This window comes from Lactuca serriola, chromosome 8 (genome assembly GCF_051521515.1).
Source record: "Lactuca serriola cultivar US96UC23 chromosome 8, Lser_US96UC23_V15, whole genome shotgun sequence".
Classification (NCBI taxonomy): Eukaryota; Viridiplantae; Streptophyta; class Magnoliopsida; order Asterales; family Asteraceae; genus Lactuca; species Lactuca serriola.
In genome coordinates, this window is record NC_136415.1 from 209,030,388 (window position 1) to 209,052,902 (window position 22,515).

The 22,515-nt window shown below is 37.3% G+C and overlaps 2 protein-coding genes across 2 annotated transcripts; one reads left to right on the plus strand and one right to left on the minus strand.

Annotated features, from left to right (window-relative positions):
- Positions 1–13,233: 13,233 nt before the first annotated feature.
- Positions 13,234–13,695, minus strand: LOC145067802 (uncharacterized). Its single transcript, XM_079014845.1, has one exon. The coding sequence runs from the start codon at positions 13,693–13,695 to the stop codon at positions 13,234–13,236; it is 462 nt and encodes a 153-aa protein (XP_078870971.1).
- A 1,345-nt stretch (positions 13,696–15,040) lies between these two features.
- On the plus strand, positions 15,041–15,597 carry LOC145070780 (auxin-responsive protein SAUR21-like). Its single transcript, XM_079017740.1, has one exon. It carries the CDS (start codon positions 15,141–15,143, stop codon positions 15,435–15,437), a length of 297 nt encoding a protein of 98 aa, XP_078873866.1. The 5' UTR covers positions 15,041–15,140; the 3' UTR covers positions 15,438–15,597.
- Positions 15,598–22,515: the final 6,918 nt, after the last annotated feature.

A 22,515-nucleotide genomic window follows, 5' to 3' on the forward strand; every position in this document is an offset into this window, starting at 1 on the left:
ATATGTTACAAGGATTATGTACATATAAAGAACACCAAAATCCAAGTTATAACGAAGAAGTTATGGCCTGTCGAAGTTTCGCGATAGAACCGACACGACACAGCGCGACGTAAATAGTGAATTTACGTTAAAGCGATATTGAGCCTTAGCGATCTAAACGAAAGTCGTAGATTTCATTAAACCGTGTGTGTGCATAAAAAGAACGTCCAAATTTGACTTCGTATGAGGAAGTTATGATTTTTCTAAGTTTCAGCTTTGCATTATCCGGGCCGAATATGCGATTTGAGATGAGCAGTTTTTAGCCTAAACAATCTAAACGAGAATCGAAGATCTCGTTAATAGTAGTGAAACAATAAAAAGACAGGCGAAAACGAACGTCAGATGAAGAATTTATGAATTTATAACGGAGTTTTCCTGTCCCGACCTACTAAAAATAAATAATAAAAATAAATTCAAAATTAGCCGACAGAGTCTAAATGAAAGGTGTAGAGCGTAGTCTCACCTACGTGTGGATATAAAGAACGTCAAAAACGGAGTTCATATGAAGAAGATATGAAATTTGAAGTTTATTAAATAATTAAAATATAAATTTAATTATTAAACCCGATATTATCCGAAGGGGGAGTCACCGGACTTATCCGGGTTATGCCCAACGTAGAGCTATACGCGCAGCGTACAACGAAGCATGACCAGCCTCGGACTCGAGTGCCTCGCATACACATGCAGTGAAGATTTCCGGAGTATGCCCCGCGTAACCCCGTACGCCCAGCGTACCGAGGCGGTTCAGCCTCCTATAAAAGGGGTGCGAGGGTTCCGAGCATATTTGCTTATTTCTTCTCTTTCTCGTGCCGAAGCTCTGTGTTTAAACCCCCGAAGCCATCCTGACATCCCGAATTTCATATCCAAGTTTGGAAAGAAGTTTTACGCTCCCGAGATTCCCGAAGATCCCGAGAAGTGCGATTCTCGAGCCGAAGCTCTGCCCGCGAGAAGCCCGGTTTTGAAGGAAACATCCCGGTTTCGTCGCAAAAGATTATTTCAAGAGCCGTAGTGCTACTCGATCATCTTCTAATCAAGTGAGTGTGTGGTTACTTTCTTCTAACACATAAGTATGAAGTATTTGCTACGAAGTACGTGCTATGTGTTTATATATTGTTGTTTATTTGAGATATTGGTAGAATGGATGAACTATATAGGTTTTAATGAGTTAAACTGTATATGTATTTTATATCTACAAATATGTTGGGTAGGACATGGGTAGATGAGATCTGTGAGTATGGATCAGATCAAGAGATTAGTTTTAGATCCGTGAGTATGGATTAGACCAATAGGTTAGTTTTAGATCCGGGAGTATGGATCAGGTAAAGAGATAAAACTTGTTATTAGTCCGGGAGTATGGATTAAGACTAAGTTAATTGTCCCTAGTCCGGGAGTATGGATTGGGCACAGTTATTGATCTGGGAGTATGGATCAGATCAAGATTAAGGTATAGTTACGTGTCCCTATTCCAGGAGTATGGATCGGGTACAATTATTGATCCGGGAGTATGGATCAGATCATGAGGTTAGTTTTAGATCCGTGAGTATGGATCAGGGGAAAAGGTTAGTTTTAGATCCGTGAGTATGGATCAGGTGAAAAGGTTAGTTTTAGATTTGTGAGTATGGATCAGGTGAAGAGGATAGTTTTAGATCCGTGAGTAGGGATCAGGTAAAGAGGAAAATTTTAGATACGAGAGTTTAGATCGTGTCGTTGTGAGGATCGATGGGGTGGGATAAGAGTTGCCTTTATGTGGTGAAATTGTACAAGTTTGAATGTTCTATATTTATAAATATATGATATAACATTGTGGGATGAAAACCCTATATGCTCACCAGGCTCCCAAGCCAAACCCACTCAGTTTTCTTTGTATCGCAGGTATCGATACGAAGACATATTTCACAGAGAGATTTAAAGGAGATATAAATCATTAGTGTAATTGAATGTAAGTTCTGTTTATGCTTATATGTCTGTATCGGAACATGACATCCCGAGGTATTATTATTAAATAAAAATACATTCTCTTTGAGAAATGTTTTGATAAGTTATTATCATATCTTGTTTTAGGAACAAATTCCGCAACTGTTTTCTTTAAAAGATTACTCTGATTTTAAAAACAAGCATAAACAAATCGGTCTTTTTTGGCCGTGAAATTGGGGATGTCACAGTTGGTATCAGAGCATTAGTTTAAGCGAACTAGGAATTTGTAGGAAATTTCTAGACTTAAACTTAGAATGCTAAGTAATGATTGTGAGGAGCGTGACTAAAATATGTTAGGTAGTACACCTAAATTGACACAAGCACTAGTTTATTTTAGGAATGATGCCTAAGATGCTTTTATGTGCTAAATGTTTTGTGTGATAGCTATATTGATGCTATTATTTGTTCGGATCTATGGTCTGTCGCCGACCGGATCTGGAAACCTTATGTGTTTAGGATTCTAAGCGTACGGTTACGATTTTAGAACTAGCATGTAAACGTTTCAGAGTAATAAGGATGATTTAATTATCTATCGTGATTGAGGATCTGAATTCACCTTATTTGGTGTGAAGATCAAAAATGGTAAGAACCAGAAGTGGAGTTGGAAATGTGAACGAAGACAGGAATCAACCACCAGTGGTTGAGCAAGCACCTGTTGTAGCAGCAACACCAGAGCTAATGACGATGGCTGGGGTGCAAGCGATGATACAGATGATGTTGCATCGCCAAATGGAGGAGACAAGGAGATTACTTCAACAAAATCGTGAGGAAGTGTCACTTCAAGTGGAAGAGCCTGAAGTGAATAGAGGGCATTTGGAGGGAGGTAACTACATTGGGACTGTTGGACAAGCAGAACCCCCAGTGGTAGAAAGGAATGACCCGAAAAGGGAAATAAATAGGGATGGGCATATGTATAAGAATTTCTTGTGCGCCAAACCCCAAAGTCTTTTTGGGAGCCCAAAGCCTATAGAGATTATGGACTGGATCTCCGAAATGGAGATGGTGTTTGAAAGTTGCGACTATAGCAACAAACAGAAGATTGTCTTTGCAGTTAGACAACTGAAGACTGGAGTCTTGAGCTGGTGGAAGTTACTGGCATATACGATGCCCCAAGGGGAAGCACTAAGGATGTCTTGGGAATCATTCCTGGAGCAGTTAAAGATGCAGTACTGCTTAGAGATAGATCTGATTGATCTGAACAATGAATTCCAGAACCTGAAGAAAGGTAAATTGAGCATTGATGATTATGCTACGACATTTACCGAAAAGATGAAGTTATTTCCATACTTAGTGCCAACTGAACTCTCAAAAATTGAGAGGTTCGCAAATGGACTACCTGTCGACTTTGGCCCAACGGTCAAGATGGAAACTACTTTGAAGACAGCAGTCCGAGCAGCTAGAAATATGGAGACCCAGTTAAAGGAAAGGGGTCTGGAGAGAATCGAGGTGGGCAAGAAAAGAAAGATTGAAGGATCTTCAAGGTCCGATGAGAAGAGAAAATTTTCGAAGTCTGATTCGAAGAAGCTCGAAGAAGGAGCACAATGGTGTGACAAGTGCAAAAGGAAGCACATTGGGGAATGCTCTAAAGAAATGATCTGCTTCAAATGCGGGAAGACAGGTCATTACGCCAGCAAATGCCCAAACAAAAGAGAAGCATGCTTTAAGTGTGGTGAAGAAGGACACTTCAAACAAAACTGCCCACGAAGGGAAGAGATTACAAAGCCAAATGTGCCGCCAAAGCCAAAGGCAAGAGCATTTCAAATGATCCTTGATGAAGCAGATGGCAATGCAAGGAACTAGGAATAAGGATTTTATATCTAAAGATCAAGTTATGAAGTAGCGTGTAACATCCCAAAAATACAGGCCAAAAATTTCATTTTTACATACGTCATTATAAAACCAACAGTGTATTAAAACATTTGTAATATCATGTCATGTCAAAACCAAAGTAGAAATAATCAAACATGTTATCATAAAACAATATCAGAGTGTAATCCCAAAGAACTCATGTGCGGAAAACCATAGTGTGATGCGCTGCGATCAAGTCGGATCCTTTCCTTTAAACACGAAGTACCTGAAACCAAAACTGAAAACCCTAAGCACGAAGCTTAGTGAGTTCCCCTATCATACCACATACCATACAATCATATAACATACATATACTGTCAGGCATGTCTGGGTGCCCGACCTACCCCTTCGGTCCTCTCGACCGGATACTGCCTAGCATATATGGGTGCTAGCCTCCCCTTCGGTCCTCTCGACCGGATACTGCCTAGCATATCTAGGTGCTGGGCTCCCCTTCGGTCCTCTCGACCGGGTACTGCCTAGCATATCTGGGTGCTGGGCTCCCCTTCGGTATCTTTCAACCGGTAACCGGGGACTATTTCACCCCTAACACTACCACATAAAAGCATAGTATAAACACATAAGTCATATACTGCCTAGCATATCTAGGTGCTGGCCTACCCCTTCGGTCCTGTCGACCGGTATGTGGGGACTATTTCACCCCCTACTACTACCACATAACATCATCACATATATCATAATCTGTCTAGCATAGTTGGGTACTAATCTACCCCTTCGGCCCTATCGACCGGTAACCGGGGACTATTTCACCCCCTACTACCACTATCACATAACATCACATCATGCTAGCACATAAACATAATAGGTAGTAGCAAACATAGACAATTATCATAGAGACAATCATCTAACAACAACTCCTACTGGTGGGCCGACATTGTAGCCGTAGACCCACCACTACTGGAAGGTAACTCACATCGCACTGCTGAAGTCCCGTAGACTCCACCCCACACTGCTGAAGTCCCGCAGACTCGACCCCAGCTACTGGATGACAGATTCCCGATCTATCAATATCAAAACATCACCCAATTAATAATTGGGTCCCAACACATAACCAATAGTACATTCTTTGGATAATTATTACATTAGCCCAAGCTTGGCTCATTCAAGCCCAAGGCCCAATCCATAGGCCCAAAGTCAATTAGGAATCCAACCCAACACATGGCCCAATTTATACATGGTCTTATTCTAAGGCCCAACATCATATAATCATTAAGGCCCAAATTATGGCCCATCTATGGTCCAATTTTCCAAATTGGGCCCAAGCCCCTTACATGGGCCTTACCCCAGGCCCATTAAATTATTCTAGTTCATTGGCTTGACTTTGGATGGCCCATTAATTACCCAACCCTCAAGGCCGAAAAGAAAGACCCAACAATAAACCCAAGTGAAATTAGGGTTTCACATAAAATGATGATTAGGGTTAAGTTTCCTACTTAACCCATTAAGGACTTAATCCATTAAGTCCATTATCGCTTAGATTAATCTTTGCCAAAGTTTATTATTTAATATCTCAAGTTATTAAATAATTCTTGTGTGTCTCGATTAATTCCCTAAAATTAGGGTTTCATGGCATTAGGGTTTTCCAAACCCTAATTAGGGTTTCCAACCCAATACTAGTCCATTAATTAATTTGTTGGGCTTTTAGATCAATTAGGGCCTTATTGGGCCTATTAAGCCCACTAGAATATTATTAAGCCAATATGGGTTTTATTGGGTCCATTAGAGTCCATTAAGCTTCATTGGGCCAATTAGAGCTCCTTTGAGCCCATTAAGGTTTCTAGCACCCCAAACGAATCTATCACAAGAGGCAAAGCGCACCGCCACCCGACACGGCGGCCGGTGGCGGCAGCCACCACCTCACGGTGGTGGTTTTTAGTTTTCATTTCATTATTCCAATTTGAAATTACACTTTACAATGCTAAATCTCAAATAAACACACACACCTACTAACACACACATACACACGACGGTGCATGGTTGCAGCCTCCACCTTACGGTGGTGGTGGTGGCGGTTCTTAGATTTTCCATCCAAGCAACTACACACACAATACACCACAACAAAAACAAACACCCACATGCTTTCTTGTTTGCAACGGATCCAGCCACACTCCTGATGACGGTTGGCAACGACAGCAGCATAAAACGGCGACAACAGCGGCGGTATAACGATGGCAGCCACCATGGCTGGCTGCCATGGTGGTTCTTCGTGACCCTTCTCGATAGAACTTCCCCCCACATCGCACCCACGTCGCGCACGAGTCTTGAACCATACCATCATCCACCGGTGATAGCAGGAAACGTCTAGAGTTCCTCCACCCACAAGGCAACCGGCGACGAGATAAATAGAAGAAGAGAATGAGAGTGGCAGCGATTCGGAACAACTACAACAACCGTGGGGTGGGGGGGGAGAGGGGTTGATTTGTGACCTTATCAACAACAGTGACACCGGAGGAAAACGATATTCCATCCTCATTGATCTTCACAGCCACCGGCGGCGGCAATCGCGACTTTGAGCTCCCGGTTTCCTTTCTTCGTATGCTAGGACCACAGATGTTGCCTTCGCCGGCAGCAGGAGCAGCAACAAAGAACGGTTCTGCCGGCACCAAGGTTTGCCGGTGACTTGGTTTGTCGGAGAAACAAGGAGGCAAAGTGGCGGCCGATGAGGGAGGCATAAGGGTGGCAGCTGTAAGAGTGTTTAGGGTTAGGGTTTAGTGAGGGCAATGCAACAGTTAAATACCGTGTCTCATCAAACTTCCCTCCATAATGGTAGGAATGGCCCCTCTCCATAACATTTCCTTTCAAAATGAATCCGATAATTACCATTTAAACCCTTATCATTAAAATTCTTCACAACTTAGGTACAAGATTTACCAAACAGCCCCCAAAACCTTAATTATGACATATTAAGCTCCTTTCACCTCATTTCCTTTAAATTAAATCCAAATAATTACCACGGAGCCCCTGCCTTCATAAATACTTATAAAATGAGTCCCTAACTCACACTTTTAACCCCGACTTCCAAAAATATGGCAATTAACTCCTCGAACCTAACACCCTGCATATATAATTATTTATTTTAGGCCACCATTCGCTCATTAATTAATTTATTTATCTTAATAAATAAATGGGTGTTACATAGTGATATGAAAGGTAACATGTGGTGTAGCCTATTAGAGGCATAGTATAGGGTGAACTTGAACTTTTGTGTTATAGTTTCAAGGAATTAATATAAACCCTAGTTTTGTTATATGATGTGTTGAATGATTGTATGATTTTCTTGTATGGTGACTTGGTCCACTGCGGGACAATACTTGGGACGAGTATGAGTAGGTGTGAAAGGTAGTGGATGCATATACTACCGGAAGCACAGGACTCGCACTTGGATCAGGGAAAGTCACTAGGTTACCAAGAAGCTGATTATTGATTCCATTTTATTCTGGTATTTCATTACCATTGTTTCGGTAATGACTAGTAAGATGGTTCTTGTTCCGACGCTAGTGGTCATATCCAATTGGAGTCCGACTACGGTGAGTATGTGACGTGGTTCGGTGAACCTAGTTCGAAGTAACATCTGACTTAAGTCAAAAGATTGAAGTTAATGCGATCATTGGTACCACGCTCGTTGTTAAGGAAGCTTGTAGCTAGAAATGCTACATGTAAAAATGTGATTATATCACATTAGAATATGAAGGAAGGTATATTCCATTATGGAATTTAACTCTAAGAGACCTGAGTCTAAGCATTACATCATTCGATGAGAGGTCAGTAGAGCACGACCCATCGGTCTGTTACAATAGTTAAAGGAAAGTATTTATCCTAAGAAGAAGAAGGAGTCCATAATAAGGACTTATTTGGTAACTCGAGGGTTACGATTGAAAGTACAACATAGTACGATAAGCAGATGCAAGATTGGGCATCGTCTGCGGTTAAGAAAGCCATAGAGATAAATACTCTTTCGAGGAAACATAGAAGTTACGATTATTACATAGGATGAAGAAATAACGTGTGGAATCATTATACAAGTCCTATTTCGTTGATGATTCCAGGACGTAATCATCCTAAGGGGGAGATAATTGTAATGCCCGTAGATCCAGGCTAGTCAATTAGAGACGATGAGCATCAAAAATTACTTTTTGATGGAAGATTATTTAGAAGGATTAATCTTAACTAAGTTGTATTATATGTTACAAGGATTCCTTACATATAAAGAACACCAAAATCCGAGTTATAACGAAGAAGTTATGACCTGTCGAAGTTTCGCGACAGAACCGACACGACACAGCGCGTCGTAAATAGTGAATTTACGTTAGAGCGATATTGAGCCTTAGTGATCTAAACGAAAGTCGTAGATTTCATTAAACCGTGTGCGTGCATAAAAAGAACGTCCAAATCTGACTTCGTATGAGGAAGTTATGATTTTTGTAAGTTTCAGCTTAGCAGTATGCAGCCCGAATATGCGATTTGAGATCGAGCAGTTTTTAGCCTAAACAATCTAAACGAGAATCGAAGATCTCGTTAATAGTAGTGAAACGATAAAAAGACAGGCGAAAACGGACGTCAGATGAAGAATTTATGAATTTATAACGGAGTTTTCCTGTCCCGACCTACTAAAAATAAATAATAAAAATAAATTCAAAATTAGCCGGCATAGTCTAAATGAAAGGTGTAGAGCGTACTCTCACCTACGCGTGGATATAAAGAACGTCGAAAACGGAGTTCATATGAAGAGGATATGAAATTTTGAAGTTTATTAAATAATTAAAATATAAATTTAATTGTTAAACCCGATATTATCAGAAGGGGGAGTCACCGGACTTATCCGGGTTACGCCCAGCGTAAAGCGAAGCACGAACAGCCTCGGACTCGAGTGCCTCGCATACGCATGCAGTGAAGATTTCTGGAGTATGCCCCGCGTAACCCCGTACGCCCAACGTACCGAGGCGGTTCAGCCTCCTATAAAAGGGGTGCGAGGGTTCCGAGCATATTTGCTTATTTCTTCTCTTTCTCGTGCCGAAGCTCTGTGTTTAAACCCCCGAAGCCATCCTGACATCCCGAATTTCATATCCAAGTTTGGAAAGAAGTTTTACGCTCCCGAGATTCCCGAAGATCCCGAGAAGTGCGATTCTCGAGCCGAAGCTCTGCCCGCGAGAAGCCTGGTTTTGAAGGAAACATCCCGGTTTCGTCGCAAAAGATTATTTCAAGAGCCGTAGTGCTACTCGATCATCTTCTAATCAAGTGAGTGTGTGGTTACTTTCTTCTAACACATAAGTATGAAGTATTTGCTACGAAATACGTGCTATGTGTTTATATATTGTTGTTTATTTGAGATATTGGTAGAATGGATGAACTATATAGGTTTTAATGAGTTAAACTGTATATGTATTTTATATCTACAAATATGTTGGGTAGGACATGGGTAGATGAGATCCGTGAGTATGGATCAGATCAAGAGATTAGTTTTAGATCCGTGAGTATGGATTAGACCAATAGGTTAGTTTTAGATCCGGGAGTATGGATAAGGTAAAGAGATAAAACTTGTTATTAGTCCGGGAGTATGGATTAAGACTAAGTTAATTGTCCCTAGTCCGGGAGTATGGATTGGGCACAGTTATTGATCCGGGAGTATGGATCAGATCAAGATTAAGGTATAGTTACTTGTCCCTATTCTGGGAGTATGGATCGGGTACAATTATTGATCCGGGAGTATGGATCAGATCATGAGGTTAGTTTTAGATCCGTGAGTATGGATCAGGGGAAAAGGTTAGTTTTAGATCCGTGAGTATGGATCAGGTGATAAGGTTAGTTTTAGATCCGTGAGTATGGATCGGGTGAAGAGGATAGTTTTAGATCCGTGAGTAGGGATCAGGTAAAGAGGAAAATTTTAGATACGAGAGTTTAGATCGTGTCGTTGTGAGGATCGATAGGGTGGGATAAGAGTTGCCTTGATGTGGTGAAATTGTACAAGTTTGAATGTTCTATATTTATAAATATATGATATAACATTGTGGGATGAAAACCCTATATGCTCACCAGACTCCCAAGCCTGATCCACTCAGTTTTATTTGTATCGCAGGTATCGATACGAAGACATATTTCACAGAGAGATTTAAAGGAGATATAAATCATTAGTGTAATTGAATGTAAGTTTTGTTTATGCTTATATGTCTGTATCGGAACATGATATCCTGAGGTTTTATTATTAAATAAAAATACATTCTCATTGAGAAATCTTTTTATAAGTTATTATCATATCTTGTTTTGGGAACAAATTCCGTAACTGTTTTCTTTAAAAGATTATTCTGATTTTAAAAACTAGCATAAACAAATCGGTCTTTTCTGGCCGTGAAATTGGGGATGTCACATAACCTTCTACTCAATATCCTTCCTTTCGATCCTGTGCTTTATCATCTTACTGAGAAGATGATTAAAACGATCAAAGGCCTGAATGAGTTTCTCTTCGGGCTTCTGTTTGAAATCACCAAATTCAGAAAGCAGCAAGGTTTGAATCGAATGTTCCAGATCTTCATCAGTAGAATATAATTCTTTTAACCTATCCCATAACTCTTTTGCTGTAGCACATGAACTTACCAATCGAAACGTGTCCGATTGTAAAGCAAACCTAATCATTCTTAAGGCTTTGATGTTGCATTGAAACTTCTCTTTCTCGTCTTGAGGAATGTCTTTCACATCATTCACGAGCTAATTGTACTCCTTTTGAGTTTTGACAATCTTTGAAGTGCTCGTGTGAACAAACGGACCAGCTGTGATTGCTTCCCACATCAAGTACCCATTATCCTTTGCGCCGATTACATAATCTTCGAAGTGGTGCATCCATACTTCATAATCCTGAGTGTATAAGATTGGAATTCTTGTTGTTGATCCAATACTATTGGAGATGTTGATTGGATTGGATTGAGAATCGTCCATAGACATTGTGACGTTTGATCGATAACCTGTTTAAGATCAGACTTGTAATTTATCATTAGGGCAAGATCGACAATTAATGAGATACGCCAATTTGGAATGACGGCTCAAATAATATCAATCAATGCGGAAAAACCCTAGTAATTTCTTCAACAGAAGAGATGTGTATGAATTACACAGCCCCCGCTCTGATACCAATTGATAAGAATAAATCTCTTGATCGTTTAGATCTTTCACAAGTATATTGATAAAGAACAAACAATTCAATCACAATACAATTAAGAACACAATATGGAATCAATATGAAGCTTATGATTCAAATATAGTCACACCTCAGTAGAGCTCGATAAAGAGCTTCCACTGTAGAGGCGAGCTAGGGTTTACAATACTTTGATAAGAAAAATAATAAAAAAGTTTTTGACTAAGGATGCATGCATGCACCTTAAATACTAAAACCCTAGAATAAAATAATGCACGGTTGGACAGGCCCAAACCGGCTACAAAACTGGGCTAAGGACCGAGCCCATGAAGCAACACTATACAACCTAACAATCACCGAGAGGAGTATCTTCGGGTGGTGCCGAAGTTGAGACATGATCGGATGGGTTAGATGAGATAGTTGAGAATGTGTCACGTTAGTGAAATATGTGTGAGCAGAAGGGGGTGGGATGTCATCAAGAAATGAATAAGAGGATGGATCGATGGTGGTATGGATTTAAAAGGAAAAATATTTTTGTCTAATGTGACATGTCTAGAAATGATGATTTTACGGGTGGATAAATTAAGGCACTAAAAGCCTTTATGGTGTGAAGGGTATCTAAGGAAGAAACATGCAGAGGATCAAGGTAAGAGTTTATGAGAGGTGGTGATTTGAGGGAAGCAAAGACACCCGAATGTGTGATGATGAGTATAAGTGGGATGCTTTTTGAGGAGGCGATATGAGGGAGTGTTGAATGTGTGATGATGAGTATAAGTGGGATGCTTTTTGAGGAGGCGATATGAGGGAGTGTTGTTTTGGATGGAAGTGGAAGGGAGAATGTGGAGAAGGTGGATGACCATGGAAAGGCTTCCACCTAATAGGTATGAGGGAGACGAGCATGGAAAAGAAGAGTACGAATGATGGTATTAATGGTGCACAACATACATTCGACTTTTCTGTTTTGTTGGGATGTATGAGGACACGAGAAACATAATTATATTCCATGAGATGAGAAATAGTCATGAAATTGTTTGTTGTTGTATTCCCCCATTGTCACATTGTAATGATTTAATGGAGAAAACATTGTCTGAAATTGATTATTGATGAGATTTGAGAATTCTACACACTTGGAGAAAACATTTTACTTTTTTTTAAAGGATACACCCAAAGATATTGAGTATAATGATCAAGAAAGATAACATAGTATTTCAAACCACTAATACTAGTAATATGAGAAGTCCAAACATCAGAATGTATGATTTCAAATGCATTAGAAATATTAGAATCCATAGTACTTAAAGGAAGTTTAAAATGTTTTCCAAGTTAACAAGCAATGCATAGAGTAACAAAATCAATTTTATTACATGAAATCAATTTATTTGAAACTAAAAACTGAAAAACATGGTTGCCGGGGGTGGCCAAGGTGATGATCCAAATTGATGAGCTGATGGAAACGAATGCTTGAGGAGATTGAGGAAGAACCGAATATAGATAAGATTTTCGAACATTAAGATCAATGGTTGGTTGGCGGGTTAGTAAAACCAAATTTGTCAAATTTGTCAAATTCAATTAAGCCTTTATTATAACGAGTAAATTTTCGAACATAAATAAGATTTTTGATAACAGATGATGTGATGAGAACATTATTGAGATAAAGAGGTCGATGAAAGTTTTTGATAGGAAAAAGGGTATTTCCGGTTGCAACAACATGTATTTTGAACCCATCCCCAACTAGGATATTATGAAAAAAAATATTCTTATCTAAAAGTAAATGGAGTATAACTTGGTTCGTAAGAACGTGGTTCGTTGCTCCCATTTCCATCACCCGCTAGCCCAGTTCTTGAAAAGACTTGGGAGTGTTCTGTCCCAAACTAGGTCCATGAAGGTGATACCGAGCCTTGAGCACGCTGTCCCGAGGGTGACTGAGAAGCAAAATAAAAAAATAGGCCTGCAGGGGCTATGGTGTGCTTAGGAGATAGGCCAAGGAGGCTTGGAGCTGACTGGAGTTACCGCTGAGCAGCCTACTGATATAGGATGTTGGGCCTAGGAGATGGATTCCAAGAGGGCTGATGATGGGCCGACGGTGGGATTAATACCCAGCCGTATTGATAAGGAAGAGGCATGATGTGACGGTTGCTACTATTACCTGAATGATGTCGCCGATTGTTTGCAGGTCGGCGGTCTTGGCGCCGATCTTGTCGGCATTGGGTATCACCGAAGGCGGTATGAAGCTATGAAGGTGAAGAAGAATGGTCAACTTGAGCCATAGTGGAAGGAACCCGAGTGAACAGTAGGCGTTGTTCTTCGGAAAGCAAAATGGAGCGGGTTTCTTCAAATGTTGGAAATGGGAGACGGTGGCGAATGATGCTAGCCACGTTATCATAGCGAGGGGAGAGGCTATTGATGATGTAGATGACGAGGTTTTTATCGAGAACCTTAGCTTGAGGATCGATATTTTCAAGGAGATCGGCTAGAGATTTGATCTTCGTGCAATAAGCTTTGACAGGGAGGTCACCCATGGAAACATACGAGGCATCAATATGATCTATAGCAACATAGGCTTCGCAATGTGTTGTGAAAAGTTCTTGCCAAGAGTTGTAGTTCAACCTATCAACATCAAGTATGAGGGGAACGTGAGTTTTGATGTTGGATACACAAAATACTTTGTGTGGTGGTGGGGTGGGAGTAGACATGATGAAGAGAAGTTGAAGCAAAACTTTTTAGGTTTTGAGTGGGAAGTAGGAGCAAATGGGCTAATATACACTAACATACTTGACCCTGATGCATGTTTTCTTAAAGTTGAATATTTTGTTCCCATAACCTGGATAGTTGTAATTATAGTATGAAATGAAGTCTCGTTTTATTTGGTACTCTGTTTACTGCTGTTAATTTAAAGCTTAGCAGAGTGTGTGTTACTAACATGTGTACGTATATGGCAAACTGTATGACCATATATGACAGATAGAATTGCTACTTGAGAATGTTTTGTCAACAGAATTGACGATCAACGTTATTTCGTTGTATATGTCTATATATTGGTTAGTGTCAGAAAAAGACAAAAAAAAAAAACAAATGTACGGAGTGATTTTATCAGTTTATGGGTGAGAAATTCACATCGAGGAAATAGTAGACGCAGAAAGTAGTTTTTTATTTTTTTATTTGTTTATTTTTTTATTTATGTCCTACCTCATAACAATAAACAAAATACAATGAACTCTATATTGATAATCCTTGTCCCAATTTCATACAAATGGGACAATTGTCTCTATTTACAACTGATACAAGATCGATCCTAGTGGTTAGTTCGTTATAAATAGGCTCTTGGGATATCCATAGATTTTGTTGTGCTGCTTCCATTTGATGATGATCATCGCATAATTTGTTTTGCTTTTGTGATCCGGGGCATAAGTATGACCATTTTTCAAGGAATGCAGTTCTGTTCACTTCAAAAGGCAAATGGTAAATGAAAATTTTCAAAGCACGACTTCATGATGAAATGTTTGAAAGAACTTGGGGTTGTTCTATTTAAATTAATTTGTTTATATATTCAAATAATATAGGAATTTAAATGAGGGATAGCGAAATTCGGCGGAAGAAAAAGCTATGTCACATGCTTTGGTCTTCCAATGACGTTTAACAAGGAACTAAACACATAATTCATTTATAAATAAAAACCCTTAATATTTTAGCCACACTTTTGTGTTTGTTAGGAAGCATATATAGCCACATCCCATTAATATCGAATGGGACCATGATGTGTGTACTATTCTTCACCGCTTACTTTGTTTAGAATTAGGGCCATGCATGTTCTCTTCTCTCTTGAATTATTTTTTGTATACAAGTACCGGTTTAAGTGCATTTAATTGTATTTGAGTTTATGGTTGTGATATGATACCTTCTTGCAAGTTGAAACACACAACACATGATATTGCCTTTCTGTAACAAGGTCTCTATCTCTCATTTATTTCCTTTTTTTTTTTATTTCCTTTATTTTAAAATTTGAAGCATCCATGAACCACTATATAAAGCATGTCAAAAGACAAAGCACCAACATAGTTTCATCTCTAACTCATCCACAACACCTTTCACTAAGAAAATACTCTCACATTATTTTACTACCTTCATCGACCTTAAAAAAATGGGTATTCATATGCCTCAGATCATTCAAGCAAAACAAATTTTCCAACGGCCTTTGTCAAATGGAACCCGCACAACAACAATGGATCTACCCAAAGGGTATTTGGCAGTTTATGTTGGAGAGCAAGAAAAGAAGCGCTTTGTGATTCCTGTGTCCTTCTTAAGCCAACCTTCATTTCAAGACTTATTATGTCAAGCTGAAGAAGAGTTTGGTTATGATCATCCAATGGGTGGCCTCACAATCCGGTGTAGTGAGCACACATTCTTTGATCTCACAAGTCGTTTGGGCGCATGCTGAATTCAAGTTATAGATAATTTTATTTGCCAACACATTTTTGTAAACTACTGATCTATCACTACCTTTTTGCAACATGTGGGACTTAGGTCACTTGTCCATGTTGTTTTATGACTTTGTTAGAAATTGTTTTGAATCCATTGCATATTTTTTGATGTTATAATCATATACTTGAATGACGAACAAAATTCGCTTTCAATAGTTTCCATGACAAAGGTTTTCATTCAATTTGATGTATTTCCTTACTTTTATTAAGCATTGGTGTTTTGGGTTTTTTCATTAGGTCACTTGTTCTTTGCTTATCTCGTAGTATTTCATGATGAACCTAACAAATACGTATGCAATCACTCAATGACTAAAAGTACTTGATGTGAATTGGCAAAATCGTAAGTGAAATCCCTGTAATCCATTACACTGATCCCTAATTAAGAATATTTGCAACTGAAAATAATAACATTACCACAAGAAATTAGCATGTACATTTCTTACAACTTTAATTAAGAAAAAAAAAAGCAGAGGTGGGGCAAGTGTAGTCATCCAAGTTTTTTATATTTGTTCCAACTCCATCGTTCGTATCCATTTCAAAGGGTGTTGGGAGGTGTTTAAGGAGTAGTTGAACTGGATCATTTCAAGGGTTGAAGCAATGCCCCACTGTTGGTAAAAATACACATGACACCAGAATTGTTTAGAGAGTTGATTTATTGGCTTGTATATGGTGTTAAACTGTGTGACCTTTTCTAGTGGTAAGCTTTTAGGGGGGAAATAAATCACCTATTTTGGTGTTTTGTCTAATCAAAGTTCCGGATTCGGGTGATGCACCTATCTTGGTGAGGAGGTGTTCAAATACATTAGGGTGTTTGTTATGAAGACCCTATGAACTCTTACTTTTTGTTTTAAATGGTCCCTGGACTGTTTCTTGTGCATTCTAAGCCATTGAAGTATCAAATTATATGTAAAAAAAGAACTGTTTTGCAAAAGTTGAAAAGGACATCCGGTATAAGTAAGGTGATGTGGCATTTGACTATGTAAAATGTTTATGTGGACTTTGACCAAGGGCTAATGTAGACTCAAATGAAAGCTGATGTGGATTTTGACCTGGAATCAGACTCTATCGCCTTCATCGAGCCTTCATTCCAATTAAGCTCGTATCCATCGACTTCATCTCTCCCAAACCTGAAGACCTTGCTTGCTTAAGCATGGAGCGTGAACTCATTATCTTTGTCCTAAACCTTCTATTTCTATCCACCGTTGTCCAAATGAGAAGTAAGAGCTCATGGCATATTTGAAGCATATGGTTGCATTACAAACATATATAAAAATGTCTTCAATAATTTCATTTGTATGCTCTTTACTTATAATTGTATATAGTTGTAACTACTCAAAATTTGGAAGTATATCATTCTAATATGTAACTAAAACTTTTAAACCTATTTTTAGAAGTATAATTTACAAGAAACTGCCTAGAAGTTATCTTACCTGAAGGAAGGCAATGAAATGTGTAAAAATGTGAAGTCAGTATATGATCACTTAAAGTAAACTTTGTAACAATGGTATCACAAGTTTGAATATGTCATTAAAAATCAATGAATGTGATGAAATAGATCTATAAATAATACTTTGAAATGATACTCTATTTTGTGACATATATGATGCCTTAATTTTACTTGTACATGGTTAAAGCAAAAAATTGCATGAAAAAGTATAATATTGGCAAGGAGATTCAAGTAAAATATATCCATAATTACATTTGACCAATGTTATTGTGAATACACCAATATATATATATAAATATATGTATGTACGTGTGCTTATCGTATTATGTTGACCCAATAATATATATATATATATATATATATATATATATATATATAATAGTGGTGTTTTTTGTATAGACGTAGCCATATTGATACTAGTTAACATCTTTTGGTAAATATAGGAGAATAAATTTATAATTCTATACAAGTTTGGACAATGATATAAGTAGGTCTTCAATTTCCTGAGAGATGTCATAATATGATCTAATATCACCAATATTTGTACATGGTCATGTAAACAATGGTGAGTGTAGATGTATTTGTCAAAGGCACAATACCATTCAAAAATTACTCCTAAGATGATTTATCTTTAATGACTACATAATTCAAAATAAGATTGTAGATGCACTAATGAAATGCTTAAAGTGAGAGGTCATTATGAGGAATATGAGTAAAACCTGTGGATTAATAAGTTATTAAGAAGGAAAACCCAACCTAGTTGATTGAGATCCCAAGATCTAGGTTCAGCATGAGAACCTTCTTGTATAGAACATTTTGTGAATCATTGTGGTGGTCAAACCTAACCCATTCCTAAAATAGATAGTGATGAATGTTATATTTGCTGGCTAACATCAATGATAAATTGGAAATCATTATGCATTAGCTTTTAATGATTACAATGTAGTCATTTATGTGTGAGAGAAGTATGTTCACTTTAAAGGAAATTGTGTAGGCACATTCCTAAGAGGTCTTACAGAACCATGCAAATGTCTATCATAACATATACATCAATAAGAACCTAACTAGGTCCTGGAGAACATGTGAGACACATATTAATTATATACACAAATGACATAATAGTTAAAAGACATGTTATCTACTAGTATGCTAGTAATATATATATATATATATATATATATATATATATATATATATATATAAGGGTAACACTGACCTATCATAAGCACGGTTCAACTGCTGGATTTTATTTAGGTGGCTTGAAAATATGATCAATTTTCATTCATGTGGGGGTTGTTGGAAAAATGGTTTTAACCGATTTATAAAAATAGGGTTTTCTCATTTTTGAACACGAAATTCGAACCCTAAACCGTTATTGAAATGAATAAACGGTTATACGTTTATGTTGTCCTATGTGATACCTTCATTTTGGTACATCACACACGCAAATGGGATTTAAGATGAATGCAAAGATAATCTTTACAGTAATGGTGTTGGAAAAAGTAAAAAAGGAGTTAAATGGATTTTTAGTTCATCCCACATAGGTTGGGGTAAATAAAGTTGGTTTATAAGTAAGAAAGTCTCTAAGCCTTGTAAGACTTAAACAACAAATGCTCTCTTTTGTACATGTACGAGGAACAAATGCAAACCAAATTGGGTTGGGTTCACTAAACATGTGTGCGAGCGCACGTCTTGTGGGTATGAATGCGCAGTATTGGACGGCCATAATTAACATTAACATTTAATTACATTGTAAACACCAATTTGGTTGCATATTATGTATTTAATCTTGGAATAATTTTGTATATACCCTTCTTAAACATAAAAGTATCATATTTACCCAACCTAATTATCTAAATATCATATTTACCCTTCATAAATTTCAAATTATCGTATTTGTCTAAATCTTTTCTAACATTTTATAACCATTGTAAATCTTTATTATTATTATTATTATTATTATTATTATTATTATTATTATTATTATCAATTGACTACTATACCCTCTCATAAATATAATTTTCAAATATGTTTAATAGCCTTCATAAAATTCCCGAAAACCTTTACTCGACCAAATGTTGTCGGCATTTACCTCCAATGTTTCATACTAGTATATAGTTTGAGAGAAATCGCATAGAAACAACAATAATTATTACTTTCACAAAACATTTCATATGAAACACGACCGTGGCTATGTGATTCTTGTTACATGGATGGGCACCTTGTTTAAGTTTCAAACAGAAAGCAACCATTTACTTAACTAAGTAACTGATTTTTAAAATTTTAAAATTGTAATGTATCAACGATTCTATAGTTTAAATTTTATGTGAAAACATTGTGTATGGTATCAAGAGATTGAGGCACAAGTGAGAAAGGCGAGGGATTCAAAGGCAAGGGTATATATAACATCCCGAAATCATCCATAAACCTTTTTGAAAATTAGAGTGTAGGTTTTACCAAAGGTTCTATTCATAATCATTAACAAATCATAAAATTATCTTTTCACGTTACATCAACATAATCACATTACAGAGCGGAAGCTAAGGGGGTGTTTGGGATTGCTTTTTAGCCTAAAAAGTCCTTTTCAACAAAAGGACTTTTTGTCTTATAGCTTTTTGCAAAAGAAGGTTTTAAAATGTGTTTGAATTATCTTTTGAGGGAGCAAAGGCTAAAAAGCCAAAAGTCACAAAAATTCACAATTTCTAGCTTTTAAAATCACTCCTTTTTCTTCTTGCCAAAAAGTCATTCTAAAAAGAGTTTTAGAATTGCCAAACATCTTTTCAAACTTTTAACTTTTTGGAAAAGCTAAAAGTTCAAAAAGTCCTTTTGAAAAGTAATCCCAAACACCCTCTAAGTCTTGTTTTGAAAACCATGTCAAAAAATAGAGTAGATAAACCATATTCCATGCCCCTATGAGAATGTCCAGATGTCCTAATCATGCCAGCTCCTTTCCCTTCGAACCTGAAAGACCTACAACTAAAAACATAGAGTAATAATTTTAAGCCTAAGGCATAGTGAGTAATCACAACACTTAATCACTACATATATGCATTCTAAAACTTACACATAAATATATAACTGAGCCCTAAGCATATAACTGAGCACATACACATATAACTGAACACATAAGCATATAAAATGAAATGTAAACCTATTAGCATGCTATCATAACTAAACATAATCACAAGATTCCCTCTAAGTGGTCTATCTCTACTTGACTTGGTATTGACCACTTCCTTCTGATCGGTCGATCATGGTCTTGAGCACTTCCCTTAGAGAGGTATGTCATGGTCCTGATTCCACTAGATTCTCTAGAAGAGGTCTGTCTATAGTCTGGCTAGCATATGACACATAATCTATATAGTAAGTAAGTTCGCGAGAACTCACCCGAGTGAATGATAAAGCAATCCACTCACACTGAGCTGAGCAGTATCGATACTTTCTCGAACTACTATACAATAATGACCCTAATTTACTATTTAATGTATGAAATCTAATTAATTGGCTCTTCTAACAAAATTTCCTCTTTAAAACCCCTTCTTTAGGGTGAGAGTCCATTTTGCCCAAATGGTCTAAGATACACTTTCACTAATAAATGAAAAAACTCAAACTTGGTCAAAAGTCAACGATCAACGACCACCACGTTGTAGTGAGACCTTGACCGGACCGTGGTCCGGCTTAGACAGAAAAATCATGATGAATTTGCCCACTGCATCGTGGTTGATCCTTAGCTACGTTGTGTTCTGCTTGGTAGATTCTTTAGTCCTTAATCTGTGAAGACAAATGCTAATACTTTCCAAAAAGCTTCATGGCACCCTAATGGTTCATAAAAATATAACTTTTATGGTCATGCATGTCCTTCAGCAAACTAGGTTAAAATAAAGAAAAATGTGGTGAAATCTCTCGGCATGGAAGCAAAACATGTTGTGAATCTAGATGTGAAACATATAATACTCCTGGGACTTAAAAGAGCAATAAACTTGCAAACTTTATCGCAATAAATCTCTCAAAATATCATAAACAAGGTGAAACTATCTCAAAACCTAGGCCTAATAAGAATGAACTATAAAGTAACAAGCTTGATGACTTACATAAGCCCAAAAGATGACTAGCAAACCAGATTCTAACAAGCTTCTTGCCTCCTTGCTTACAAATGAGTAATCAAAAACACTCAACGAGCAAAATAAGCCCAAAAGTACCAAAAATAAAGGATAGAGGAGTGAAGCGGCTCATATTTGTGAAAAGGAGGTTAAGTTTTGCTCCCATGGAGCTTTTGATGTGATGGAGGCTGAAAAATGACCTAAAACATAGAAAAATGCATTTAAATACGGAGCAAAACACTAATTTTATGGGCTTGGGCTGCACAACTCACCATCCTGAGACCTTTATTTGATCAAATTATGGTCCGCTATCCGTAAATAAGAAACATCCCGAAATTGGATGTTATAGTATGCAATACTTACGCAATTACTGATACACACAATAGGTAAATAGTATAACCGACAATATTCATAACTAATAATATTTGGAGGAAATAGAGTTTCATTTTTTTTATTGGAATACAACAACATATAAGGAGAATGGAGAAATAGATACACAAATTTGTAGGATGGATGAAACAAAACTTTTAATTTTGTAAAATTAACAATCTAAGGATGTTGTTTGTAAGCTTTTTATATTTATTTATATATTAGGATGAAACTTTGGAGGTAAATTTCAGCAACATGTGGTCGAGTTAGGGATTCAGATGTTTATGAAGTGTATAAACATTGTTTTAAGCATAGATTTATAAAGGGGTATAGTAGTCAATTGATAACAATAAAACATTAAAATTCTTATAATGTTTAAGAAAAAAGATTTGGGTAAATACAATATTTAGAAATTAGGTTTGATATATATGGATGTTGTTTCTCTGCTTCTTTTTGCTGCTTCAAGGTAAAATCCAAGCCTTCTATAAGTTTGGTGGTCTAGTAGAACCACTTAAAATTATTGTATGTATCTTGGGAAACAAACACAGTGAAATTTTTTTAAGGTTACTATGTTAAACTCAACACTTTTTGTTCTACATTTTTGATTTTCATATATTTTCCATATCTTAGTTCCCATAATATCATCAATGAAAACCCCGAAATCATGCAAGAAAAGGATACTTGACCCTAAGTTCTTATAAAAATGCCTTTATAACATTGGTTATATTAAATGTGAGGCATCAAACACTTATGTAATGTATACAAGGAGAAGAACCTTGACAAAACTACTACGGTGCTGTTTGTTTTTTCGAAGCGAAAATGTATGAAATATGCGGACCACCTCTGCAAACCTCTGTAGCGGAAGAGGGGAACCAAGTGGCAACAACATGTAACAAAAAGTATATATGTGTTTTAACCTATGCAGACTACTGTAATAAGTTAAAGTAAGGTGTGAAGAGGTTTGAAGTAGACAGTCCAGTGTTGCGCCATATAACACACACACAACAAATTTTAAGTCAGAAGTCTTCTGAAAAACAAACAGCTGCGAAGGGCCAAGTGCTGCACGTGTGCTACGGGGGAACAAGTATTCAATGGTCATTGCATTATTGATAAAATCTT

What these genes read in the sequence shown, in the direction of transcription:
- LOC145070780 (XM_079017740.1), top strand. Translation starts at nt 15,141, where the DNA reads ATGGGTATTCATATGCCTCAGATCATTCAAGCAAAACAAATTTTCCAA.
- LOC145067802 (XM_079014845.1), bottom strand. Translation starts at nt 13,695, where the DNA reads ATGTCTACTCCCACCCCACCACCACACAAAGTATTTTGTGTATCCAAC.